Source organism: Lithobates pipiens, unplaced genomic scaffold, assembly GCF_037356315.1.
Source record: "Lithobates pipiens isolate NorthernLeopardFrog02 unplaced genomic scaffold, aLitPip1_a1.2 Scaffold_13, whole genome shotgun sequence".
NCBI lineage: Eukaryota > Metazoa > Chordata > Amphibia > Anura > Ranidae > Lithobates > Lithobates pipiens.
In genome coordinates, this window is record NW_027507718.1 from 418,504,799 (window position 1) to 418,531,602 (window position 26,804).

Consider the following 26,804-nt stretch of genomic DNA (forward strand, 5'->3'; position numbering starts at 1 on the left):
TCTGCAAGAAGCACGTTTTTTTTTTGCGCAAGATGATGGATCCTGTGATCTGCTATCAACAGCCGGCTGGGTGACAGGCTGGATACCCTTATCCTTGTAGTCTCCCCAGTCCGGCCATCGAGCATGTGCAGGCCAGAACTCAGCGCTGAGTCGGCCACGATGAAACCTCAGCTCCAAAGGTGGTCGGTGAGCTTTTATGCTCCGGGGCCCACATATGACCGATATGATGTCTGCGTCACAGTGTGCCGGGCCAGCAGCCACCCTGTACTGATCAGTGAGTGGGTCTGTAATGGAATGTCTCCCAGCTCTGCAGGACTCGTAAGTACAGCTCTCCCTGCCTTGGTGGGGCTGAGCAGCTAGGCATTCCCTGGGAGGTTGATTCAGGGGTCCCTCACCTCCCTCTCTTCTCTCCCTGTCCCTTTCTCCCTCCCCCTCCCTGTGGGAGATGCTGCAGAGCGGTGTGTGTGTCTGTGCAGGGGCTCTCCGGGGGGGTTCTCACCGGGGGGGGTAGCACTGGCTGGCTGTGTCCTGGGTCCTGTTTTTTCATGTCCCTGGAAGGTGCCTATGAGACTGCTTGTGTCCTATGCAGCGCTGTGCTCACAGCAATTGTTCCTCTCTGAGTCCCTCATGGCTTGCATACAGCGGCCATCTTAGGTGTGGGCAAGGGCAGAATGCTCTCCTGGGCTTCAGCGGCCATTTTCCCTGTGATTTGTCCTTATACTGGATGCCGGCGGCCATGTTCTGGAAGCCTGAACACGTTTTTTTTTTCAGTGTTCTCTAGCGGCAGCATGTGATCCTGTGCTCTGACGGCCATCTTCCCTGTGTTTTATGTCCTTATGCTGGATGCTGGGTGGCAGCGAGTGAGCCTGAGCACACTACAGAGCGGTTCCAGCGCCATTTAGCAGCTGCTTCCACCAACACAGAGCTGTTTCCTCTGCACCTGGGAACCAACAGAGACTACAGGCACTATCTGCTGGATAGCACATGAACCTCTCAGGGTGGTGAGTCCTGTGGGAAAGAGCCCCTCAGCCTGCAGCAGTAGGGAGGGTGGAACTGTCACTGTCCTAAGTCCCCTTCAGGTGGCAGACAGGGTGGGGTCAGCATGGCTTCAGAAACTGGCTTCAGAAAATCCAAGCAATTGCAACTGGGTCGGACTGCGCAGTGCCCTTGGACACCTTGTCTGCGTTCCTCAATTCGTTCGTTGCCAAGATGGAGGCGGTGCGTGGGCGCAAATGTGCTAAAAAGCGGCCCCTGCCCCCACCCCTGTCCTCTGGGGAGAGTTCTGGCTCTGCAGACTCGGGTCCCGCTGAGGCTGGTGACCCCTGCTCTGTCATGTCAGATGACGCTGACCAGGACCGTTTGGGAAGTGAGGATGAGTCCCCGTCCGGGTCCGTGTGCGACAAAGCACTTGTTGGAGCACTTATCACAGCTGTGCGTGATACCCTAAAAATTCAGGAGCCGGCAGATTCTTCTGCTGAGGTAGCGGTCCCTTTTGGGTCCTGTAAGCCAGCCCATTCACCTAAGGTGTTCCCGTTTCTAACTTATTTTGACAAGTTCATTTACAAGGAATGGGGTCACTCGCAACAGACCTTTTTAGTCCCCAAATACAGGGCGGTGCATTACCCTTTTGAGGAGAGCCTTCTCAAGAAGTGGTCGGCTCCTCCGGTCGTGGACCCCCCAGTATCCAGGTTAAACAAAGTAACCACGATCCTGGTAGAGGGGACTCCTGCGTTTTAAGGATCCCACGGACAGGAAGGCCAAGGCAGTGGCTTGTTCCTTGTTTACGGTTGTGGGGTCAGCCGTGTGACCAGTACTGGCATCCGCACTTGTGTTGCAGACATTAACTGAGTGGGCAAAACTGTTGCACCGTGAATTGGGAGAACAACAGGCTTCTCCTGTCTGCCTGGAATTAGCAGACCAATTAGTGCAAGGCCTGAAGTACGTTTGTAACGTGGCCCTGGATACTCTCCCTCTGTTAGCCAGGGCTTCTGTGTCAGCTGTGGTGCTGAGGCGCCTGATTTGGTTGAAATGCTGGTCTGCTGACCAGACATCGAAAAAAAGCCCTGACAGATCTTCCCTTCCTTGGCGACTGGCTCTTTGGAGCCTCCTTGGATGACATTATTAAGAATGAAACAGGTGGTAAGAGTACTCTAGTCCCACAGGCCAGGAAGGCTAAGGAGCCACGCCGTAGGCAAGGGCCCTCTTTTTCCGCTCATAAACAGCTTTTTTGTCCGCCCAGAGCTTTGGCTAAACGTCCCCAGCCCGACAGGATGACCACGGAAGGAAAGAAACGTCCCTGGAACCGCAAGCCTAACAAGCCTCCGAACAAAAGTGCTACCGCATGAAGGTTTGCCCACACCCATGACTCGGGTGGGGGGTCGCCTTGGGGAGTTTGCAGCCCCGGTGGTCCTCTCGACTGTTCGACTAATGGGTCTGCGATCTGATTTCCTACGGCTTCTCTCTTGGCCGCAAAACAGATTCTTCCCCTCCAGCATACCCATTTCTCCGGCTCGCCGGGAGGCCCTCTTGGGGGCAGTAAGGGACCTGCTGAATCGCGGGGTGATTGTACCTGTTCCAGAATCGGAATGTTTCCAGGGGTTCTACTCAAACCTGTTTGTAGTTCCCAAGAAGGAAGGGGTACGTCCAATCTTGGATCTAAAAGCCCTCAATCACTTTGTGAAAGTGCAGAGGTTCAGAATGGAATCAGTTCGCTCAGTAGTCGCTGCACTCCATCAAGGAGACTCCCTGGCGTCCTTGGACATTCAGGATGCGTATCTGCACATACCCATATGCCTCTGGCATCAAAAGTTTCTGCGGTTTGCAGTCGGGGAAGCCCACTACCAGTTTGTGGCTCTCCCTTTTGGTTTGGCATCAGCCCCCAGAGTCTTTAGCAAGTTATTGGCTCCAGTTTTGGCCTTGCTGCGGCAACGTGGGATTGCAATCATGGGATATCTAGACGATCTTCTCCTGAGAGCATCCTCTGCCTCAGAATTAGAGGAGGATGTGGTGATCACCATACAGACACTGCAAGAGTTTGGGTGGCTGTTAAATCTAAAGAAGTCGGTGGTAGTACCGACACAGCGTTTGGAGTACTTAGGCTTGCTGCTGGACTCCAGGGAAGCGAGAGTGTTTCTCCCTTCAGACAAGTTGCAGACACTCAGAGCCTTAGTAAAACTGCTGATGAACCACATCGATTCGCTTCGCCATGCGAGTCCTGGGACTCATGGTAGCCTCCTTCGAGGCAGTGGCGTATGCCCAGTTCCACACCAGAGTTCTGCAGAAGGAGATTTTGACAAAGTGGGACAAATCTCCATTGTCCCTAGATCGACAGATCTAGGTGAGCCAGTTAGTCAGAGATTCTCTGATCTGGTGGCTGAGGTCCCCGGTGCTTCAGGCCGGGAAGTCGTTCCTGCCTCTGAAAGGGACAGTGATCACAACAGACGCCAGCCTATCCGGCTGGGGTGGAGTGATGGGTGTTTAGTTGGCTCAGGGCCTCTGGTCGACGGAGGAATCCAGGTTGCCAATCAATCTGCTCGAGCTAAGAGCGATCAAGCTATGCCTCTCCACTTGGTCGATGAGACTGCAAGGGCATCCGATCAGGATCCAGTCAGACAGCGCCACTGCGGTGGCATACATCAATCACCAAGGAGGAACAAGAAGCTCAGGAGTAGACCAGAAAATGGCGTTAAGCACTATTAAGGGGCAAATATCTGCCTTGGCTGTCTTTTTTCAGCGGCCCCTGGCATCTCACTCATTAGTGAGTGCCTTTGTTCAAGGGGTGCGTCATGTAGTCCCTCTGGTGCGTCCACCGTTACCCCCGTGGGATCTGAACCTGGTGTTGTCGCCGCTTCAGAAACCACCTTTTGAAAATATCAGGGAGATTCCCCTGTTGACCCTTTCCCAGAAAGTGGTCTTTCTAGTGGCCATCACATTGACCAGGAGGGTTTCGGAACTGGTGACCTTGTCCTGCAAGTCGACATATCTAGTTGTTCACAAGGATAAAGTGGTGTTGCGTCCGCAATCGTCCTTTTTGCCGAAAGTGGTCTTGGGTTGTCATATCAATGAGGACATTGTGTTACCATCTCTGTGTCCTAAGCCTACACATCCTAGTGAGGTGGCCCTTCACGCTCTGGACGTGGCTCGGGCTCTGAAGGTATATTTGTCTACCACGGCTCCCTTCCGGAAGTCAGACTCACTGTTTGTGTCGGTGGCTGGTCCAAAGAAAGGTATGGCGGTCACGTTGGCCACCATTTCCAGGTGGATCAGACAGATTGTAGTGCAGGCCTATGACTTGAAGGGGCAGGTGCCCCCCTTTCTGGTCACGGCCCACTCCACGAGGGCATTCGGGAACATCTTGGGCCTACCGACACCAAGCGTCTGTCTCTCAAGTGTGTAAAACTGTGACCTGGTGGTCTGTCCACATGTTTACCAAGTTCTACAAGGTAGACGTCGGTGCATCGGCTGATGCCTCTTTTGGCCGCAAGGTTTTGAGTATGCAATATTTTTATTTTTTCCTGTTTTTTTTCGATAAAAACGCAGTACTGTTGACGTAATGCACTGTTGCATTACATTCCGCAGGTTTCTGTGCGGTTATGGTTGTTCACTCCTGTTGATGGTACCCTGGTTTTGTGGTGGATTTCTCCACGCACTGTCGTTTATGTGGGTAAAGTGTAGCTAGTTCCCACTTGCCATGGTGGATGAAGTTTTTTATGCTGTTTTCCCACCCCTCGTTTGCCACTGCTTGGGGATGTCACAGTGGCTAAGAGAGGAGCTGTGTCGGTCGGTGAATATAAGAGAAAATAGGATTTTTTGTACTCTCCATAAAATCCTTTTCTCTGTAATTCACCGACCGACACAGCACCCGCCCCTCTTTTTTCTCTTTACGTTATGCAGCATGGTAGGCTGGAGGGTTGTTACCTAAGGGACCGCCAGCTGGGTGGAACTGGAAAGTTCTGTGTGTTACATAACATGTAATGCCTAGTATTCTCCTAAAGGTGGGCGTAACAACCCAGTGGCTAAGAGAGGACCTGTGTCGGTCGAATAACAGAATATTATTTTACGGTTAGTACAAAAAATCCTGTTTTTATCATTTTTTTTTTGGTATTTAATTACCACTGTGTTTTTATTTGTTGCTATATAAATAAAAATATTACAGAAAGTTTGAAAAAAAAAAATTTCTTTGTTTCTGTTTGTTATCTAACAAAAGAAATAGCATGCTCCTAAAAATGTCGTCCTAATCTGCCACTTCCTACACCACGGTGATTGACAGTCTTCAGTCTTCTCCTCCTCACGTTGTCTTCTGGGGTAGGTGGCGCGGTGTGTTCTGGGAACTGCGTGTGTCCCAGAACACAGCTGGCCATTCACAAAGCTCAGCACAACTCACGCATGTGCAGTAGGAAACGGGCAGTGAAGCTGTAAGGCTCCACTGCCTGTTTCCCTTACTTAGAATGGCGGCACCAGGACCCGATGCGATGGACGGATTGGCCGTGGGCGGATGACATTGCGGGCACCCTGGACAGGTAAGCGTGCTTATTAAAAGTCAGCAGCTATAGCATTTGTACCTGCTGACTTTTTTAAATTTTCTTTTTTGCAGCTGGACTCCCGCTTTAAGAAATGTAGGCCATCTGTGTCCCATTGTGGACATTTCCCTCCAGTTCATGTCACATAGCTAAATCAGGAAGTGAAAGAAAATCTCTCTAAAGTGAGGGGATTCTCGGTTGTCACCAGGGTCAACAGAACTAGTGTATCCATTGGAATATTTCCCCCGGTATTCCTGTGGCAACAACCCAAAATTTGTGTTTTTCTGTCATTTTCGGTTAAAATACTAAATAGGCAAATGGAGAGGGTGAGTTGCCCCAAAAGGCACAGACAGCAATACAAACCTGACAGGTGTTCTAATCCCTTTCCACTAAAATAAATGTTTTACTTAGTAAGATAGGATAATTGTCATAGCTATTTAACATAGTTAATTCATATTTTAGGTTATAATTAATATAGTTCATTAATATTTTAGGTTAGCGCCAATTACTTATAAGGTTATAGGTCAGTTTATTGCCAATTTTATGGATCAACTTATTTTACTTATTTTATCCTTTCATTTTAAACTTACATACGTTTTTGTAAACAAATTGATTGTATAATAATTCTTTATGCTCATAATTAATTTAATACCTGGAATTGACTTTTTATTAATTTGTACAATTTCAATAGATTTTTTTTTTAATTTTCTGTTAGCCAAAAACATTGTATTTGGCATACTGATTTAAAAGCTGAAATTAGCCTACTTATTACACAATTAAATATAAATGCTATGTATACTAAAAATGACCTGTGTTGGGGGTCCAGGATAAAAAAAACAACATATTCATTTTAAAAGGAGGCAGTAGTATAAAGTGTTTAAAAGAGATGTATGGGAATCCATTAAAAAAAAAATCATACTACCTAGGTGGATGCAGCATCGGGCCGGCTCTAACACTGACAACCGAGCGATCAAACACCGCTGACCGCTCAGTTCTCACAGCTCCTTGATCAGAGAGCTAGTGAGTGTCACACACTGGAGTGTGGGGCTGTGGAGGGGGCGGGAGCTGCCGTCTCAGCCTGAGCTGGGTGCCAGTGTAGGCATATGGGCGGATCCCGACTTTATTGTCTCAATCTTGCCTGATCCTGGACCGTCAATGTTTTACTTTTTTGTTCCTTTGTCAGCTTAAACGCCATTGAAAATAAACACCTTAAGCCCCCCCCCCCCCCAGTTCTTTTTTTAATAAAAATAGTACCTATTTCCTGCACACTTATAACGTACAGCGATATCATTGGAGCTTCGTCTTCCTTTTTGGTGGGGAGCAGACATTCCTAATAGACTAAGCATCACTCGCACGCATGACACCCGCAAGCAGATTGCACACCCAGTGCGTTTTGAACGTGCATGGAACACATGTGAATGAGCCCTTTAAGAACTAAAATGTCTTCCATAAAGGTTATAGATGGATCAAAATTCCGACTGTTCATCAGGGACTAGAGTTAAGAAACAAAAGGAAGTCTAAAGTTATTATGGCATGATGTGTTGAACTACTATGTTATATATTGTTGTGTTCTGTTGTGGACGAGTTCTGTTGCTCACTAGACATGTGGGAGAAAGGATGTTAGAATCTAGGTTCATGGTCATGGCTATTATTTTAGACATGTGGGAGAGAGATCATATCCGGCTCTAGGCCTTTGGTTTTAGCTATTATTTTATGTTATTTTTAATATCTCTTGATACATATCTGGCCACTATACAAGGTCAAATTCATATCAATGTTATCTTAGAATATTCAGGAGTTCCCTTTTCCTCTGGATATATGTAGAAGATGTATAAAACCTCCTGTTTATTTCTTTTTGCTGTCACTTTGGGTACACGGATATTAATCAGTAAACCATACATAGACTCGAGATATACCTATGTGGGTGTCCTTCATTCAAAGGCACAACGTTACGCCAGTGTAATTTCAATCAATGGGGTTGATTTACTAAAACTGGTGCAAAATCTGGTGCAGCTCTGCATAGAAACCAATCAGCTTCTAAGTTTTTATTTGTCTAAGCTTCAATTAGTGATTGTAAAGGCTATTTTATTTTCCTATAAAAATAACAAACATGTTATAATTATTTGCTCTGTTGCAGTGGATTTGCACAGAGCAGCCAGGATCCTCCTCTTCTCAGGTCCATCTTTGCTGCTCCTGGCCCCTCCCTCCTGATCAGTGCCCCCACAGTAAGCAACTTGCTATGGGGGCACCTGAGATGAGTCACAGCTCTGTGTGTCCATTCAGATATGGAGCCCCAACCCGGCCCCGCACCCTCTCTCCCCTAATTGACTGGCTGACTTTGACAGCAGCGGGAGCCAATGGCGCCATTCAGCTGCAACCGCTGATTAGTGTATACTGACAGTGGAAAGTTCCTGCTATCAGAGGACAATGGGGTTGATTTACAAATAGACTGCACACTTTTTAAAGGGCCATTGCACACTGCAAGTGCAGTTGTTTGTAAATAAGCAAAAGATCTGCTGACTTCCATCATCCAATCATGTGCAAGGAAAAATGCAGTTTTTTTTAATTGTCCTTGCATGTGATTGGGTGCTCTTTTCAAAGTGAAGCTTTACCTCCTTTACTAAGCTCTGGACCAACTGCATTTGCAGAGTGCAACTATACTTTGCAAAGTGCACAGTCTATTTGCCTTTAGAAAATCAACCCCTCTGTCTCAACAGGACAGATTCCTCTATCCATCCCCATTGTGTGGATGGAGAAAATTGCTACTGAATGTATATAAAAACAATCCATCTATGACCAGTTATACAGTGGTATCGAGAAAGAGGGTGAGTGTTTGTTTAAATAAAAAATAAAAAGAATCATGGAAAGTACTCAGTTATCTTTGTTCCAAGTACACTAAAGCTTAGTACACACTACTACATAACAGGGCTGAATGAAAAAAAATAGACAGCACAGGTGGAGCCGATGTACAGCAATCTCCCCTGCTGTTCTATTGGGTTCTGACAAGGAGATGGCCCCCCTCCAAAACACTCCAGTTAGTGCTGTCAGCCATTGGTTAAGAGCGTTGATCAGGAGCCGATCAACAGACCTTTTTTGGTCATGCCCCTTTGACGGAAGCAGGCTGAACGCCTGCCTTCTGTCAGACCGACTCCAGTACACACGGGCTGAATGCCAGCCATTTTTTATTGAACCGGCAGATGCCATCTGACATTCGGCCCATGTGTACTAGGCTTAATACGGATACAGTTGCCTCAAGCATGATGGGAAATTTACACATAAACTATAGGACATTAGTTCTAAAGCCTGACCTCAGGCTTCCCCACCAGTTCAGATGTTTTGGATTTTCTCTGAGGAACACATGTTAGTCACTGTGAAAACCAGCAAAGCATCCACTGTCACTAAAGCCTGAGGATATGTTTGAGAAGCTCTGTTTAGGAAAGACTAGTTCATTAAAGTGTTCATGAGAATAAAAAGGAAATGGATAGCCTCTAAACATACTAACCAAAGATATAAAATGTAATAAATTGTGCCATCATCCAAGATTTAGTGGAATAAAGGTTTGGGAACCTGGTCAACAACCAAGGTTTGCCAGGGGCAAAAGAACAAGTGGACTATCTCGGTATAATGTAGCAAGGGTAAAAATAAGAAGTATAGACAATCTTAAAAGATTAGAAAATGTATTAATACAGACAACATAGCAATAACAATTAAAAAACAGTGACTTGGTCATAAATAGTACTTAGACTAGTTTTGCAGAGTAACCACTTCATCAGGAAATACATCTGTAAATGGACAAAATCAGTTGACATAATAGTCAAAAATGTATACAACGTTTGTAAAAAGTTGTACAGTTGAATGGGGGTGGGGAAGGAAAATATACTAAGGGTATAAGGTTGCTTACACAAGTCCCGGTGCAAACAGGGCGCAGGGCGTAACCAGCAGAGCCTCCCGTGGCGACTGGGGGAAATTAATGAATCAATGGGCTGGAGTCTGGGTGGAATGAAGTTCAAGAAATAAAATTGCCAAAAACCAAATAATATTAAAGGAATAAAAGGGTGCCAGTGAAGTGGTGGAAATGTGGAGTGGGAATGAGGTGAACTGATAGGGTAGTGCAAGGCCGTGAATGAAAGGAGAAACTGCAACTAAACCATGAAAAGAACAAGATTAACTAGCACACTGGTGAGAAGGGAAGAGGAGAAAAAGGGAGGAGAGAGAAAAGAAAAGAAAAAGAGGGAAGGGAAAGGAGGGGGAAAAGGAGGTAAAAGAAATAGAATGAAGGTTGTGGGAAGGGGAAAGTGTTCATGAGAATTTCTGCATAAAATAAGCCTATTTTTCAGTGGATTTTTAACCTTACAAAAGTAAACCCATTTTTACTGTCTTCTAGTTAGGCATTGAACATATTATTAATATTAAGTCCTTTACACTTATACTTTCATGCTCCAAGCTGGGGCTGTGTGCATCCATTTAAACTTTCCTCAAGTTGAACATTTGTAAAGGTCAGGATTTGTGGGGGTAGGACAGGAGCTTGGTTATACTTAGTCCCTTTTGTTCCAATACCAACCACCAATCCCGTCAGATGGATGCATTCACTGCATTTCCCATTCACCCAGTTGACACTGAGTACCAAGCACAGGTTTTACTGGGAAATCACCTTTCCAGAAAGTCCAGTGGTGTGCCTTACCTGTCAGCCCTTGTACACACGGTCGGACATTCTGACAACCAAATCCGTTGGATTTTGTCTGACGGATTTTGTCCGAAACTGTTGCATACACACGGTTCGACAAAGTTGTCGGAAAATCCGATTGTACATAACGTGATGACGTTATTTCATTACGACGGGACTACGTTCAGGCTAGTAGCCAATAGCTTTGGTCTAGGAATTTGATCTGAGCATGCGTGGCACTTTGTCCATCGGAGTAGGCTACACATGATCGGAGTATGTCCGATCAGAGCATTTTGTCGGAAAATTTTATGGACAAGTTGGAAAACTTGGTCCGTCGGATACTCCGACGGAAACAGTCCAATGGAGACCACACAGTCGGATTATCCGACAAAACGGTCCGATAGGACACATTCCGTCGGAATCTCCGACCGTGCGTACAAGGGCTAAGAGAAACCTTCAACATAATATTTTATTACATTCCTGTGTATTAAGATTATAGTATGTTCCCAGATTGGAATCTTGTGCATTTCTAGTTTTTTTTTAAAATACACTGAGCACAATATACATTGTTTGAAGGCCTCTGGTGTATCCTTCTAATCAAATGTAATGATGGCTTCTATATACCCCAATGCACAGATTGCATCTTTTAATAAATTGTCTCCTTAGCTTCTGAATTATTTTCTTTTCAGCTTGCTTCTTCATTCATTAATTATTCACATGCTTGTCTACAGTATTCAACTACTACTGCTAAAAGAATTTATTTTTATTTTTTGTAATAAATCCATTATTTAAACATGAAGGATCTGAAATAAGCTTTGTGAAGGGAGCAGTAAATAGTGAGTACATTTACATTTTCTTGCTATTAATACTTGTCATTGTTAATTATGCAAATCAATAAGAACATAAGCAATTAACTTTACATTGCAGTGAAAGCATGTGTTTCTAATCAAACTGAATGACGGCTAATTCTGGCAGTTAATGAAGAAATGAACCTATTGCAGGGTTTTTTTTTTTCCCTGATGCCATTGTTGTCTTTTTGTTACTATTTTTATTTTCTCTTTTCAGAAAGCCGGATGATTCTCGATGCCTTTGCCCAGCAGTGTAGCCGAGTGCTAAACCTGTTGAACTGTGGGGGGAAGCTTTTGGACTCCAAGCATTCCCCAGCCTTGTCTTGTGTGAAACAGGAAAATAACAGTTATAGTGAAAGGTCAGACCAGTGCCAGCTTAATAAAGCCTTTCACAGTCAACCATCAGACAAACCAGACGTAGAAATGCAGTACATTCACAAAAAGCAACAAACCTCTGCATTCCTGAGGGTGTTCACTGATTCCCTCCAAAACTACCTTCTGGCCGGCAGTTTCCCAGTTCGGAATATATCATCCACCAGTGATTATGGTCACATGACCGACATGGATGTTCTTTCATCGTCTCCAGTGCATACAATGGGTGGGTGGGCATCACCAGCAACTTCTGAATCACATGGCCACCCATCATCCTCCACTCTTCCCGAGGAGGAGGACGACGATGAGGACGAAGAAGGCTACTGTCCCAGGTGCCAGGAACTGGAACAAGAGGTCATCTGTCTACAGCAGGAGAATGAGGAACTAAGAAGGAAGTTAGAAAGCATACCAGGTAATCTCACCTGTTATCCTGACAATCTTCAGCCTTTAAAAAGTTCAAGCCAAATTTAAGGTCTAAACATAAACCATGTAAATGCTATGATTTGCCTTACAGTATCGCCAAAGTACCAGTCCAGGGATGGACATATTAATAGGTAGGAAGTCTGAAGACATCAATCTTCCATGATGTATCTGTACAATATGTGAGAGGAAATTGTTGGAGATCCAATTCTTTGCTGTTTAGTTATTTATTTATGTTTTATTGCGTTTTTGACTATGGTGTGGGGCCACCCAGGGGACTGTGCATTGTTTCCTTTAGACTAGTTTGTTATTTTATTTGCATAGCATTTACATATTGCTCAAAGTTTTACAGAGAACATTAAACCATGCCCATTACTACTTCTGAGTTGATTTTAGTATAATATCTTATTAGAGACCTTAAAGTGGTTGTAAATCTCAGGCATGAAATCTGAGCAAAGCACATATACACTATATTATTATATAGTATTGGGACAACTGCCTTTACACATACATGAACTTTAATGGCAACCCAGTCTTAGTCCATAGGGTTCAATATTGCATTGGCCCACACTTTGCAGCTATTACATTGTCATATCCACTCTTCTAGGAAGGCTGTCCACAAAGTTTAGGAGTGTGTCTATGGGAATGTTTGACCATTCTTCCAGAGGTGCATTTGTGAGGTCAGGCACTGATGTTGGACGGGAAGGCCTGGCTCCCAGTTCCTGCTCTAATTCCTTCCAAAAGTGTTCTATCGGGTTGAGGTCAAGACTCTCTGCAAGCCATTCAAGTCCCTCTACCCCAAACTTGTTCATCCTTGTCTTTATGGTCTTTGCTTTGTGCATTGGCACACAGTCATGTTGGAACAGGAAAGGGCCCTCCCCAAACTGTTCCCACAAATTTGGGAGCATGAACGTGTCCAAAATGTCTTGGTATGCAGACACCTTAAGAGTTCCCTTCACTGGAACTAAGGGGCCAAGCCCAACTCATGAAAAGCATTCCCACACCACAATCCCCATTCCACCAAATAATTTGGACCAGTGCATAAAGCAAGGTCCATTAAGACATGGATGAGCAAGATTTGTTTAATCTCTGTGTATCATTTGAGGCTGTTCACTTCACTGGGTATAAGTGAGGGTTTACAAACACTTTAAGGGCCAGTTCACACCATAACTTCTGCATTCCTGATGCGTTTCTGCTTGATGCGTTTAGTGCATTTTTGATGTTCCAATGTGTTTTTCCCCTCCCTTTTTTCATCTCAATTGAGGAGATGTGATTTCCAATGTGTTTTTTGATGTGTTTCCAGGTGAATTCCATACAGAAAAATAGCAACATGTTCTAGTTTTGTTGACTGCATTGGAACATACTGCACTGGTGTGAACTGGGGCCACTGGAATCCATGTTAAACGCCGTTCATGTGATTTTGATGCAGAATAAAAAACACTGGACTGCACCTGGTGTAAACCAGCCCTTAGGGACTGATGCACCAGATCACATTAAAATATGCATGCAGAAATGTATCTGGAAAGCAGACATTGTGGTATGAACTGGCCCTAATGTTTAAAGCTATGTCCTCTGTCTAGCCTTATGAAAAGCCTTCAGCCCACTTTCCCAGTCACACCCTTTAAGACACTGCCCTTTAAAGTGATACTAAGCACACACTGGGAAACAAGCAGGAGGAGCTTCTAGTTCTCTGCTGCTGGTCACATGTTCAAAATAAAAAAAACAGCCTAGGGAGAAAATACATAATGAATATCAATAAACTGTTTAACATTGGCATACAAATGTATATTTGAAATCAAATCTTTATTATTTTTTGGCAATAACATGATGTGGGTGGATTTCTGACAGTTACAGGCTGTGTAATGTCCCTCCAGACTGTGTCTTAGAATAACAGGAAGGTGAAGCCTCCATTAATCAAGATGTAATTTCCCGCCCCCAATGTGTTTAGCAGGTTAGTGGGCATGAGGAGGAGGGGGGGGAGTGGGCTGTCATTTACTACTGTGTATATGCCCACATGTGTGATTCTATAGTCACATGAGCTTCTCATATGTGATAGGGAGGAAATGCTCAGCATAGAAACTCACTGAAAACTGAGCATGTCTAGAGTTGCCAACACTGCTCTGCAAAATCTCCAGCTGCATTGGGGATTTGGACAGAAGGGGGAGATAGAGAGCAGCTGGATCAGCCACATTTGCAGAATACAGATAACAAATCCCATAGTGACTAGAGTATGGACAGCATGTAATACACCATTTATTGATAGTTTTTAATGCCATGGGTTTAATGACACTTTAAAGTGTTGCTAAACCCACAACAGTAAAATCAGTCTATTTATAAAGTATGCTTTAGGACCAATGAGTACTGTCCAGACAGAAGGTCAGAGGTCATGCATGCTCATAGGACAGTTAGAGGAGAAAACTCCTCCTACAAGCTTTAACCAGTGCTTGGCCAGACACTGATAGTCACAAGACTGCTATACAGGCATACCTCACTTTTAAGTACACAATGGGGTTTATTTACTAAAGCTGGAAAATGCAAAATCAGGCTCACTTCTGCATAGAAACCAATGAGCTTCTAACCACAGCTTGTTCAAGTAAGCTTTGGCAATAAAACCTGGAAGCTCATTGGTTTCTATGCAAACGTGAGCCTGATTTTACACTTTCCCGCTTTAGTAAATAAACCCCATTGTATACTTAAAAGTGGGGTATGCCTGTATACTCTAATGAGAAAAGGTATTTAGCTGTTTATGTTTACTAAAATAATTACATTTGTGTACTGTGGGAGACCAGATATAATGAATGCAGGGTCCTGGGTTTAGTAACATTTTAAGTGTAGTTTGTAATGTTTGAACATGTTTGTTATTTTTATAGAAAAAAAAAACTAGCCTATATAATCACATTAAAGGAGTTGTAAAGGCAGAAGGTTTTTTATCTTAATGCTTACATTAAGATAAAAAACCTTCGGTGTGTAGCAGCCCCCCAGCGCCCCCAATTGCCTACCTGAGCTCCTTCTCTATCCAGCAATGTCCACGATCCCCTCAGCCATCCAGTACACTCCTCCTGATTGGCTGAGACAGAGCAGCGGCACTATTGCTCCCACAGCTGTCAAAGTCAGTAAGCCAATCAGGGGAGAAAGGGGTCAGGGCCATGTCAGGCTCTGTGTCTGAATGGATACACAGAGCCCTGATTTGGCTTGGGTGTTTGTTGTTGGGTGACAACCTGTAGCAAGCTGCTGGCTGGGGGGCACTCAAAGGAGGGAGGTACTAGGAGCAGCAAAGAGGGATTCGAGAAGAGGAGGATCTGGGCTGCTCTGTGCAAAACCAACTGCACAGAGGAGGTAAGTATAACATGTTATATATATATATATATATATATATATATATATATATATATATATACTGCAACCAACTAAATTATGCTCTCTAAGCCCTTGTACACATGGTTGGAGATTCCGACGGAATGTGTCCTATCGGACCGTTTTGTCGGATAATCCGACTGTGTGTGGTATGCATCGGACTGTTTCCGTCGGAATATCCGTCGGACCCAATTTTCCAACTTGTTGGAAATATTTTCCGACAAACTGGTCTGATCGGACATACTCCGATCATGTGTAGAGAATTCCGATCGGACAAAGTGCCACGCATGCTCAGATCAAATTCCTACACCAAAGCTATTGGCTACTAGCCTGAACGTAGTCCCGTCGTTACGAAATAACGTCATCACGATCGGATTTTACGACAACTTGGTCCAACTGTGTGTATGCAACAGTTTCGGACACAATCCGTGGGACAAAATCCGTTGGACAAATCCAACAGGTTTGGTTGGCAGAATGTCCACACAATCCGTGGGACAAAATCCGTTGGACAAATCCAACGGATTTGGTTGGCAGAATGTCCGACCGTGTGTACAAGGGCTTACAGTATGTGTTAACAACAGGGTTTTTTAGTCCGCACACATCCCTATCCTACCCTCTGCCTATCTATAAAAATGCATGTGCTTCCACTATGGAGGTTCTCACAATTTAGAGTTAGGAGTGGACTTCAGACAATACTGGGGGGCCTCGACGGGGCTCTATAGCTTACGCATGTATTTGCAAATGTGCAGACTAAACCCCTGTTTTTAAAGCATACTGTTAGATAGGATAATTTGGTTGGTTGCATGCTGGTCGGTAAGTTGAGCTGGGAATTTCTCTGGTTTTGTTTTGCATGCGTTGCCCTTCCATTTGCTCCTTGCTGCAAAGGCCAGTTATAGGTGAGGGCAGTGGCCATTTGTTTTCAACTACAGACATAACAGGTTGCATTGGGTAGTCATTTTACATCTGTAACCTTCCTCAACCCCAGACAACATCCCCAGCTTATCATTTTTTGAACAGGTTACTGACTGTTGTTCTCCCCTAAGGTAAGCTGGCAGCCAAGCGCAAGCCCTCACCTCTATAGGTCACACATGTCACACATTTTCCTGAAGCCAGCATGCATATTTATAGAACATTCTTTCACGTGAAACATGGTTTGAGGACTGGGAGGTGCATTGACAACCAATTGCCATCTGAGGTTTGTATTCAGCTCTAGCAATTTGTGTTAAAAGGTTTTATTTGAAGATGCTAATTATTCACCCATTGTATTTATATAGTGATTGTGCTTTACTGTTCATCTTAGTGCAAGCCTGCTTGAAAACAGTATTCTGTTTGCTTATCTTGCAGTCCCGTACGTCATTCTGCAGTGACTATACTATACCGTCTAGTCTAAAGATAGGGGACACGCTACAAATCTGTATATAAAATATGAAAGCAATTGAAAATGTTAAAGTGTACTTTCAACAAAATATATAATAATAACTCAAAATATAGATTACCATAAAAATACCCTCCCCCCTTTAAGGAAGTAAAGGGAGCCATTGAATTGTTTTATGTATTGATCACATGATGTCATTCTAGAATACTACAATCCATATTGTTTTATTTTGGCCCAGCATTTACATTTGTGAACTGCCCTGCTGAATAATTCCCTTGATCTGATGTCTGGTGTCATTATTTTTCTGTTACCTATAGATTTTCATTTTTATTGCGCCTTGAGATGCAGATCAAAACCGTATGCTGAAAAAACAGATCAGCGGAATATTGCAGATTTTATATTGTCCTCTGATAACACTGCAATGCTCTATTGATCGTCACATGCATAAAGCAGCAGAAATTTATCATGTCACCAGGGAAAAGTAGGGCACATCAACCGAGGGCTGTAATTTCAGCAAATAACAATATACAGTTGCATTTTGATGATCTACAATGTCTGATCAAGGTTGTGCTCAAAAGAACTGGCTCATTTCAAATATCACACAGCTATTCTGGTATTTGTGCAACAAATCAGAATCTGTTTCATGAAAGTGAAAATCATATTATGCCTTAGTGCCATTGTATGTTACACGATTAATACTGCATACAGATTCTGTAACTGTTTGACTGCCAAGTAGTCCATTCACAGTGCAGAGAAACTGCTTTGAAATGGTTGTAAACGCTTACATATACCCAGTGAAGTGACTGGGTGATACACAGAGATGAAACAAATCCTCCTACATAGGTTGTACCTGTTTATCTACAGTTCTCCCTTCCCTACCTAGATCCATGCAAAGTCCAGAATTTATAAAGCTTGTCTAAATTGTCAGAAAAATAGGGGCAAAGAGATGAAGTTACACACTACAGAGATCGATGAGGAGAGCTCTGAGAGCTGATTGGAGGGAAGAATCACCCCCCTCCACATGGCACACATGAACAGAGCTGAGGCTGTCAATGAGCTGGAGGTCCCTCCGCATCATCTTTTTTCTCTTGGTGTCAGGAAAACTTGTCAGAAGTGATTCATGTGGATAGCAGAGGAATGAAGCATCAGACAGAAATTATACTTAGGGGGTTATTTACTAAAACTGGAAAGTGCAAAATCAAGCTCACTTCTGCATAGAAACCAATCAGCTTCCAATTTTTATCGACAAAGCTTAACCACTTGCTGCTCGCCATATAGCAAAATGACGGCGGCAAAGTGGTTGTGTTACCCTGACCGGATGTCATATGACGGGGCGCGCATCGCGGCGATTGTTGTTGCGTCATGGCACACAGCAACTCAGAATTAGGTAAAGAGTCTCTGACAGAGACTCTTTGCCACGTGATCAGCTGTGTCCAGTCACAGCTGATCATGATGTAAACAGGAAGAGCTGTTCCTCACTAGCGTCTGACAGACGCGAGTAGAGGAGAGCCGATCGGGATCATCACCACTTTTGTTTTAGGTTTGTGTATATTTTGTGATATATACTTGAGTTGTAAGGTTTTATTTTTAATTTTGGGGAGGTAGCACTTCATTCTTCTTCACTTAGTTTATGTAAGTATTTATTATCCTCTACTCCTATATGGTTTTCATTTAAAAAGTGAGTTTTGGTAACAGGGTCTCTCTAAAGATCAATAAGGGCCAAGGCATCCTGTCCCTGGTGAAAAGAGATTGTTGACTTTTTTTTTTTTTATGAAGATGCTAGCTGGAAATTTAGACTTGCCCAGTAAAGCAATGATGCCATAGAGCTTAGTAGAAGCTTTTGTGGTGAAAAGTCACAATCCTGTGTCTACGCTGTTACTTTATTATTTTAATTTCATTTAGATAAAACAGGGCATGGATAGAGCCTTTGTCGAATGCTAATTGCTGTCTGTATTCCTGTTGTGAAGATTTCTCCTTACTTCCTGTCTGAACAAAATGATGGGAAATCTCTCCAATGACAAAACAAAAATGCTCATTAGTGTTTGAATTTGAGTGAGGAAGGAAGGACCAGAGACTTACTGACAATATTTCTATTGGTGTTCTTGCCTTCCTGTCACAAGGACAAGCACAGGAAGTGGACCATAGGGTGAGTACATGGATTGAAAACTGGCTACAGGGGCGAGTCCAAAGGGTGGTGATAAATAGGGAAAACTCAGAATGGTTTGGTGTGGAAAGTGGGGTCCCCCAGGGTTCTGTTCTGGGAACAATCCTTTTTAACCACCTCAATACAAGGCACTTATACCCCCTTCCTGCCCAGACCAATTTTCAGCATTCAGGGCTCTCACACTTTGAATGACAATTACTCAGTCATGCAACACTGTATGAAACTTGCGTCCTTGTTTTCACACACATAGAGCTTTCTTTTGGTGGTATTTAATCACTAGTGGGTTTTTTTTTTTTTTGTGCTATAACTAAAAAAAGACCGTACATTTTGTGAAAAAAACGCCTTTTTCTTTTGTTTCTGTCATAAAATTTTGCAAATTAGTAATTTTTCTTCATAAATTTTGGCCAAAATTTATACTGCTACATATCTTTGGTAAAAATAACCCAAATTAGTGTATATTATTTGGTCTTTGTGAAAGTTATAGAGTCTACAAGCTATGGTGCCAATCACTGAAAATTGATCACACAACAGGCCTTCAGTATATCAGGTGAATCTAATTTCTTGAGACACTAACAAGTCAGGAAAGTACAAATACCCCCCCAAATGACCCCTTTTTAGAAAGTAGACATTCCAAGGTATTAAGTAAGTAACATGGTGAGTTTTGTTGTATTTTTTCCCACAATCCTTTGCAAAATTAAGATTTTTTCAAAATTGTCATATTATCAGGTTATTTCTCACACGCAGCATATGCATACAACAAATTACACCGCAAAATACATTCTGCTACTCTTCCTGAGTGTGAGACTTTTACACAGCCTGGCCACATACAAAGGCCCAACATTGAAGTAGCACCTTCACATCTCATTTCATTCCTACCTATCACACATTTGAAGGTCCTTGAGCACCAGGACAGTGGAATTACCAACAAAATTACCCCATTTTGCAAAGCAAACACCCCAACGTGCATTCTATGAGGCATGGGCTGCATGGTACTCGGGTATTGTGATGGGCTGCAGATAGGTAATCAGGTAACTTGATGAGCTGCAGACAGGTACTTGGGTATTCTGATGGGCTGGTGACAGGTACTTGGGTATTCTGATGGGCTGGTGACAGGTACTCAAGTACTCTGATGGCCTGGTGACAGGTACTCTGATGGCCTGGTGACAGGTACTCGGGTACTCTGATGGGCTACAGGGCGGTACTCGGGGACTCTGATGGGCTGGTGACTGGTATTCAGGTATTTGGGTACTCTGAAGGGTGGTGACAGGTACTCGATACTTAGATGGACTGTGACAGGCACTCAGATGAACTGTGATGGGTACTCAGGTACTCGGATGGACTGTGACAGGTACTCTGGTACTAATATGGACTTTGACAGGTACTCTGGTACTCATATGGACTGTGACAGGTACTCGGGGACTCAGATGAACTGTGACAGGTACCCAGGTACTCAGATGGACTGTGACAGGTACTCTGGTACTCAGATGAACTGTGACAGGTACTCAAATTAACTGTGACAGGTACTTTGATGGGTGATAACAGGTACTTTGATGGGTGGTGACAGGTCCTCTTTATTGGAGGGGGTGGCAGTCCATGTGTGTTGGTGTACACTGTAAGCGTTAACGAGATGTCACCGCAATCTCCTTCTCACACACGATCAGTGTGTGAGGAGGAGAACTCGGTAACATCTCATTACCGCTCTATGTTTACATTTAGTGATCAGCTGTGAAAGGATCACAGCCGATCACTTGGCAAACAGCCACCGGCCAATGGCTGTTTACCAGCATTGCTGACTAACAGTGTTCCCAGGAACACACCGCCACTGACGTGCATGTGCAGCGCAAAGTGGGGTGGCGCCATCTGTGGTCACGGCCGATCACATGGTAAACAGCCCTGCCCAATAGCTGTTCACCCCCCATGTGGCGAGCGGTGCCTCCGTGACGCGCCACCACCGAAAGTACAAGGCTGTGTGCACACAATCGCAAATGGACAGACGTTCATATGACGCCTGCCCAGAACAAGAGTCGCGCCGCCTGGCCATCATATGACGGCCGTCGGGCGGCAAGCAGTTAATTCATAAACGATCTGGAGGATGGGATAAACAGCTCAATCTCAGTATTTGCGGGTGATACAAAGCTAAGCAGGGCAATAACTTCTACGCAGGAGGTGGAAATCTTGCAAGAAGATATAAACAAATGAATGGGGTGGGCAACTACATGGCAAATTAGGTTTAACCACTTGCTTACTGGGCACTTAAACAGCCTTCTGCCCAGACCAATTTTCAGCTTTCGGTGCTCTCACACTTTGAATGACAATTACTCAGTCATGCAACACTGTACCCAAATGAATTGTTTGTCCTTTTTTTCCCACAAATAGAGCTTTCTTTTGGTGGTATTTGATCACCTCTGGGGTTTTTATTTTTTGCGCTATAAATGAAAAAAGACCGAAAATTTTGAAAAAAAACGCATATTTCTTTGTTTCTGTGACAGAATTATGCAAATTATTAATTTTTCTTCATAAATTTTGGCCACAATTTATACTGCTACATATCTTTGGTAAAAATAACCCAAATTAGTGGATATTATTTGGTCTTTGTGAAAGTTAGAGAGTCTACAAGCTGTGGTGCGAATCGCACAAAATTGATCACATCTGATGTACTGGTGGACTATCTCGCTTCTTGTGACCCGAACAAGTCAGGAAAGTACAAATACCCCCCAAATGACCCCTTTTTGGAAAGTAGACATTCCAAGGTATTTAGTAAGAGGCATAGTGAGCTTTTTGATGTTGTCATTTTTCCCACAATTCTTTGCAAAATTAAGATTTTTCATTTTTTTTTTCTCCACAAAATTGTCATTGTAATAGGTTATTTCTCTCACATGGCATGTGTATACCACAAATGACACCCCCCAATAAATTCTGCTACTCCTCCTGAGTATTACAATACCACATGTGTGGGACTTTTTCACAGCCTGGCTACATAGAGAGGCCCAACATGCAGGTAGCGCCATCATGTGTTCTAGGAACATAAATTACACATCTAACTTGTTGACTATTTATTACACTTTTGAAGCACCAGGACAATGACACGTGACACGAGACACTGATGACAGATGGCACTGATACGTGGCAATGATGACACTTATACGTGGCACTGATGACACGTGGCACTGATGACAGATGGCACTAATATGTGGCACTGATGACAGATGGCACTAATATGTAGCACTGATGACACGTGGCACTTATACGTGGCACTGATGACACGTGGCACTAATACGTGGCACTGAAGACACGTGGCACTGATGAAAGATGGCACTAATACGTGGCACTAATACGTGCCACCGATGACAGATGGCACTAATACATGGCACCGATGACTCGTGACACTGATGACAGATGGCACTGATAAGTGGCATTGATGACACGTGACACTGACAACAGATGGCACGTGACACTGACAGGTGGCACTGATGACAAATGGCACTGATACGTGCCACTGATGACAGATGGCACTAATACATGGCACTGATGACAGATGGCACTATGTGGCACTGATGACACGTGGCACTGATGACAGATGGCACTGGTGACAAATGGCACTGACAACAGGTGGCACTGACAACAGGTGGCACTGGGGGCAGGTAGCACTGGGGTGGATGGCACTGGGGGCAGGTAGCACTGGGGTGGATGGCACTGGGGGCAGGTAGCACTGGGGGCAGGTAGCACTGGGGTGGATGGCACTGGGGTGGATGGCACTGGGGCGGATGGCACTGGGGCAGGATGGCACTGCTGGGGGAGAATGGATGGCACTGGGGCGGATGGCACTGGGGCAGGATGGCACTGCTGGGGGAGGATGGATGGCACTGCTGGGGGAGGATGGATGGCACTGCTGGGGGAGGATGGCACTTTTTTTTTTACTTTTTTTTTTTTTTTTTTTTTTTCTAAGCGAAGCAGAACGGCTGCCGCTGCAGCCGTTCATCTCTCCCCTCTCACACTCTGTGTGAGGAGGGAGAGCGGCGCTGAGAGATTACATATGAGATCATCTCCCATTAGACACGCCGATCACGCTGTAAACGGCCGCTGTGATTGGCCGTTTACAGCGATCTGTGTTTGCCTGTCCCCGGGGGACACGGCGAATACAGAACTTCCGCGATGCGCGCCCGCGGCGGCGCGCATTGCGGAAGTAAACATTAGGACGTCCAGGGATGGCCTCCCGGACGAACGCGCCTGCTCTACGGCCGTCATTCGGCTATAGGGCGGGCGCGAGGTGGTTAATGTTGAAAAATGTAAAGTAATGCATTTGGGTGCCAAAAATATATGAATATATGAATGCAATTTACTCGCTAGGGGAGAACCTCTGGGGGAATCTAGAATGGAAAAGGACCTGGGGGTCCTAGTAGATGACAGGCTCAGCAATGGCATGCAATAGCAAGCTGCTGCATGCAAAGCCAACAGAATATAAGCATGCATTAACCACTTCAGCCCCAGAAGATTTGGCTGCTCAACGACCAGGCCATTTTTTGCGCAACACCACTGCGTCACTTTAACTGACAATTGTGTGGTCGCTTGACACTGTACCCAAACAAAATTGACGTCCTTTTTTCATCTCTGCAGTTTTTATTTTTTGCACTATAAACAAAAAAAGACTGACAATGTTGAAAAAAACACAATATTTTGTACCTTTTGCTATAATAAATTTAAAATATCCCCAATTTTTTTTTTAAAAAAAGCTAATTTTTTCCTCAGTTTAGATAAATATGTATTCTTCTTCATATTATTGGTAATAAAAATCGCAATAAGTGTATATTGATTGGCTTGTGCAAAAGTTATAGCGTCTACAAAATAGGGGATAGATTATGGCATTTTTATTATTATTTTTTTACTAGTAATGGTGGCTAGCTGCAATTTTTATCGGGACTGCGACATTATGGTGGACAGATCGGCCACTTTTGACACATTTTTGGGAAGACTGACAATTTACAGTGATCAGTGCTATAAAAATGCACCGATTACTGTGTAAATGTCACTGGCAGGGATGGGGTTAACACTAGGGGGCGATCAAAGGGTTAAATGTGTTCCCTAGTGTGTGTTCTAACTGTGGGGGGAGGGGACTGACTATAGGAGATGACAGATCGTGGTTCCTAGCTAGTAGGAACTCACAATCTGCCTCTCCTCTCCTTTCCCTGTTCTGCCTCTCCTGCCCGTGATCGCGTGTGGCCAGTGGTCATCGCAACTGCCGGCCACAAGCATCGTGTGCGTGCGCGCCTGCTGTCCCTCCAAATTTCTTTAATTTTGAGCAATTACTGGTATGCTCTTGTATGACCCAGCCTCGTTTGCGTTTTACATCAGACAGACACCACAACATTGTGTAGGTATGTACTGTGCAGAGTTGTCAGTGTCCCATTCACCAATGGTAAACATGGAGGTGTCTATTTACACTGATGTTAGGGAAGAAGTGTCCCCTTAGATCGTTGTCAAGCAGAGAACCATCTTGTTATGCTGATGGTATATCAGGTTATGTCAGTGTAGCGCTTTTTTTCATTGTTTGACAGCCGAGTGCCCCCTAATACTGGTAGTCAGCAGAGATGTTTCCCTTTATAATGGTGGTCAGTGGTTCTTTCAATTGGTGGTCAGTAATGAAATTCCCACATACAATGGTCATTAGCGGTAAAGCACTCTTTTCATTAATAGTTGGTGGTACAGGGTCTCCTTGTATTGGTGGTGAGCGGTGCAATGTCTCCCTACTTTGGTGGTCGGTGGTGCAGTGTCCTCTTAAATTGGTGGTCAGTGCTGAAGTACTCTTTTACATTGGTAGTCAATGGTGCAGTGTCTCCTTACATTGGTGGTCAATGGTGCAGTGTTAATTTACATTGGTGGTCATTGGTGCAATGTCCCCTTATATTGGTGGTCTGCAGGGCAGTGTCTCCTTACATTAGTGCAATATCCACTTAAATTGGTTGTCAGTGGTAAAGTACACCTTTACGTTGGTGTTTACGGTGGTGCAATATCTCCCTACATTGGTGGTCAGTGGTGCAGTGTCCCCTTACAATGGTTGTCAGTGGTGCAGTGTCCCCATACAATGGTGGGCAGATGTGAAGTGCTACCTTACATTGCTGCTCAGTGGTAAAGTCCCCCCTTGTGTGCCCATCAGTGTTTATTTTACCCAGGGAGTAGAGGCTCTGTTCCCACACTGCTGGCTTTGGTTTATCTGAGTGACATTGGTGTAACAACTATGCAGGCACTGTGGAGCTGACGATCACTTCATCCAGCAATGCCACAAGCTGGCTGGGTGTGACTAGACTCTGGGCTAGGGTTGCCACCTGTCCAGGATTCACATGGACAGTTCGGGTTTGGAATCATGTGTCCGGGTTTCAGACTTTCTGAGAACCGGACGCATTATTTAGACTGAACTATGGCTTCCCAGCAGGGTTGCTGGCTGCAGTTGTCTAAGCTGAGCGTGTCTGTTACACTCTTTCACACTGCCCAAAGCCAACACTAACAACCCCCCCCTCCCCAAAAACACACACAGATGGGAGAGGAGAGAGGGCTCAATCTGCACCTCTTCCCCCCCACCCCTACACCTCTTTGTCTGCCCACACGACAATCCCCAGCACTGTGCCTCAGAAAGGGAAAGTTGGGGCTGGAAATTTGAAGTCGAGCAGCTTCAGATACATATGGATGAGAGATGCTGACTGCCAAAGGGTGAATGAACTCACCACCCATCCCTGTCTGTGACTGAAGTCTCCCCCTTCTCTATTCTGCCTTTGAGTAATTACACTAAGGCAAATCAGGGTTCCCAGAGCACCCCTTACATGAGAGTTCCCCTTTACACCAGAGGCCACAGTGTTTCCCTTTACACCAGAGTCTTCTTCGTACATCAGAGTTCTCTGTGTTCCCCTTTAAATCAGGGTTTTCAGAGCATCCCTTAACCCGCCTGACGGTATTCCCGAGTCTGGCTCGGGGTGGAATTTTTATACCAAGAGCGGTAACCCCGAGCCAGACTCGGGACTGCATTGCTGGATCCAGGAGGAGGTTTACTTACCTTCTCCCTCGGATCCAGCGTTGTCTCCCCGCTGTATGAGCGAGCTGTGTCTCGCTCGATCTATCACATCGCAGATCTCCGTTCCCTGCGAGCGTTGCGACGCACGGGGACGGAGATCGGCGCCAAATTCAAAAAGTGAAACACACAGTATACATACAGTATAATGTAATCTTACAGATTACATTGCTGTATGTAAATATTTCACATCCCCTTTGTCCCTAGTGGTCTGCCCAGTGCTCTGCATGCAGTTTTATATAATAAAAACTGTTCTTTATGCCTGGAAACTGGAAATTGTCCATAGCAACCAAACTGTCATTTTACATCAAAAATGGTTTTAGACCAGCTAGAAAACAGCGATAATAAATTGTAATCACTCGCAGAATTGAGCGATAGCAATTTGTGGGGAGATCCGTCATCAAATACTGAAAAGTAATGACAGTGACAATTCTGCAACTGAGCAAATTTCTGTGTTTTTGATTTGATTACATTATTGAATAATTTTTATTATTGTCATATTATTATTTGGTACAATTATTTATAGTTATTTATTATATTATAATTTATGATTTCATTTTTCAAACTTTATCATACCCGGGATGTCTGCTAGACTCTGGTTTGGACAGATTTAAGAGAGTTATTCCTAAGAATTACAGGACTACAATATAAAACGCCAAATTTTCATGCAAAATAATTGTACCGCTTTTAGCACCTAAAATCCGAAATAATCATACCGCCAGGGAGGTTAAGTTAGAGTTCCCGGAGTTCTCCCTTACATCAGAGTCTGCAGAGTCCCCCCTTACAGTGAAAGGGAACTCTGTGGATTCAGATGTAAAAGGGTAACGCTGTGGATCCAGATGTAAAGGGGGTCGCTTGTTATTAACTTCATATGATTAGAAATTTTATTAAATAGCAAAATATATCTATCGTTTTTACTATTAAAAAAAATTGACGTGCACTGCTAAATGTTCGGGAACAAATACCTTCTTTGGCGTGTCAGATACTACACGCCATATAACCGTTTCCCCAGCAGAGTCACACATGTTCATT

General features: G+C 44.3%; 1 protein-coding gene across 2 annotated transcripts in view; it reads left to right on the plus strand.

Annotated features, from left to right (window-relative positions):
• Nucleotides 1–26,804, plus strand: part of BEND4 (BEN domain containing 4) — a 203,088-nt gene that overhangs the window by 63,486 nt on the left and 112,798 nt on the right. For both annotated transcript variants that reach the window (XM_077477561.1, XM_077477560.1), the window contains exon 2: nucleotides 11,248–11,814. In XM_077477561.1, coding sequence (XP_077333687.1) covers nucleotides 11,248–11,814 — 567 coding nt within the window. The remainder of the gene's footprint in view (nucleotides 1–11,247; nucleotides 11,815–26,804) is intronic.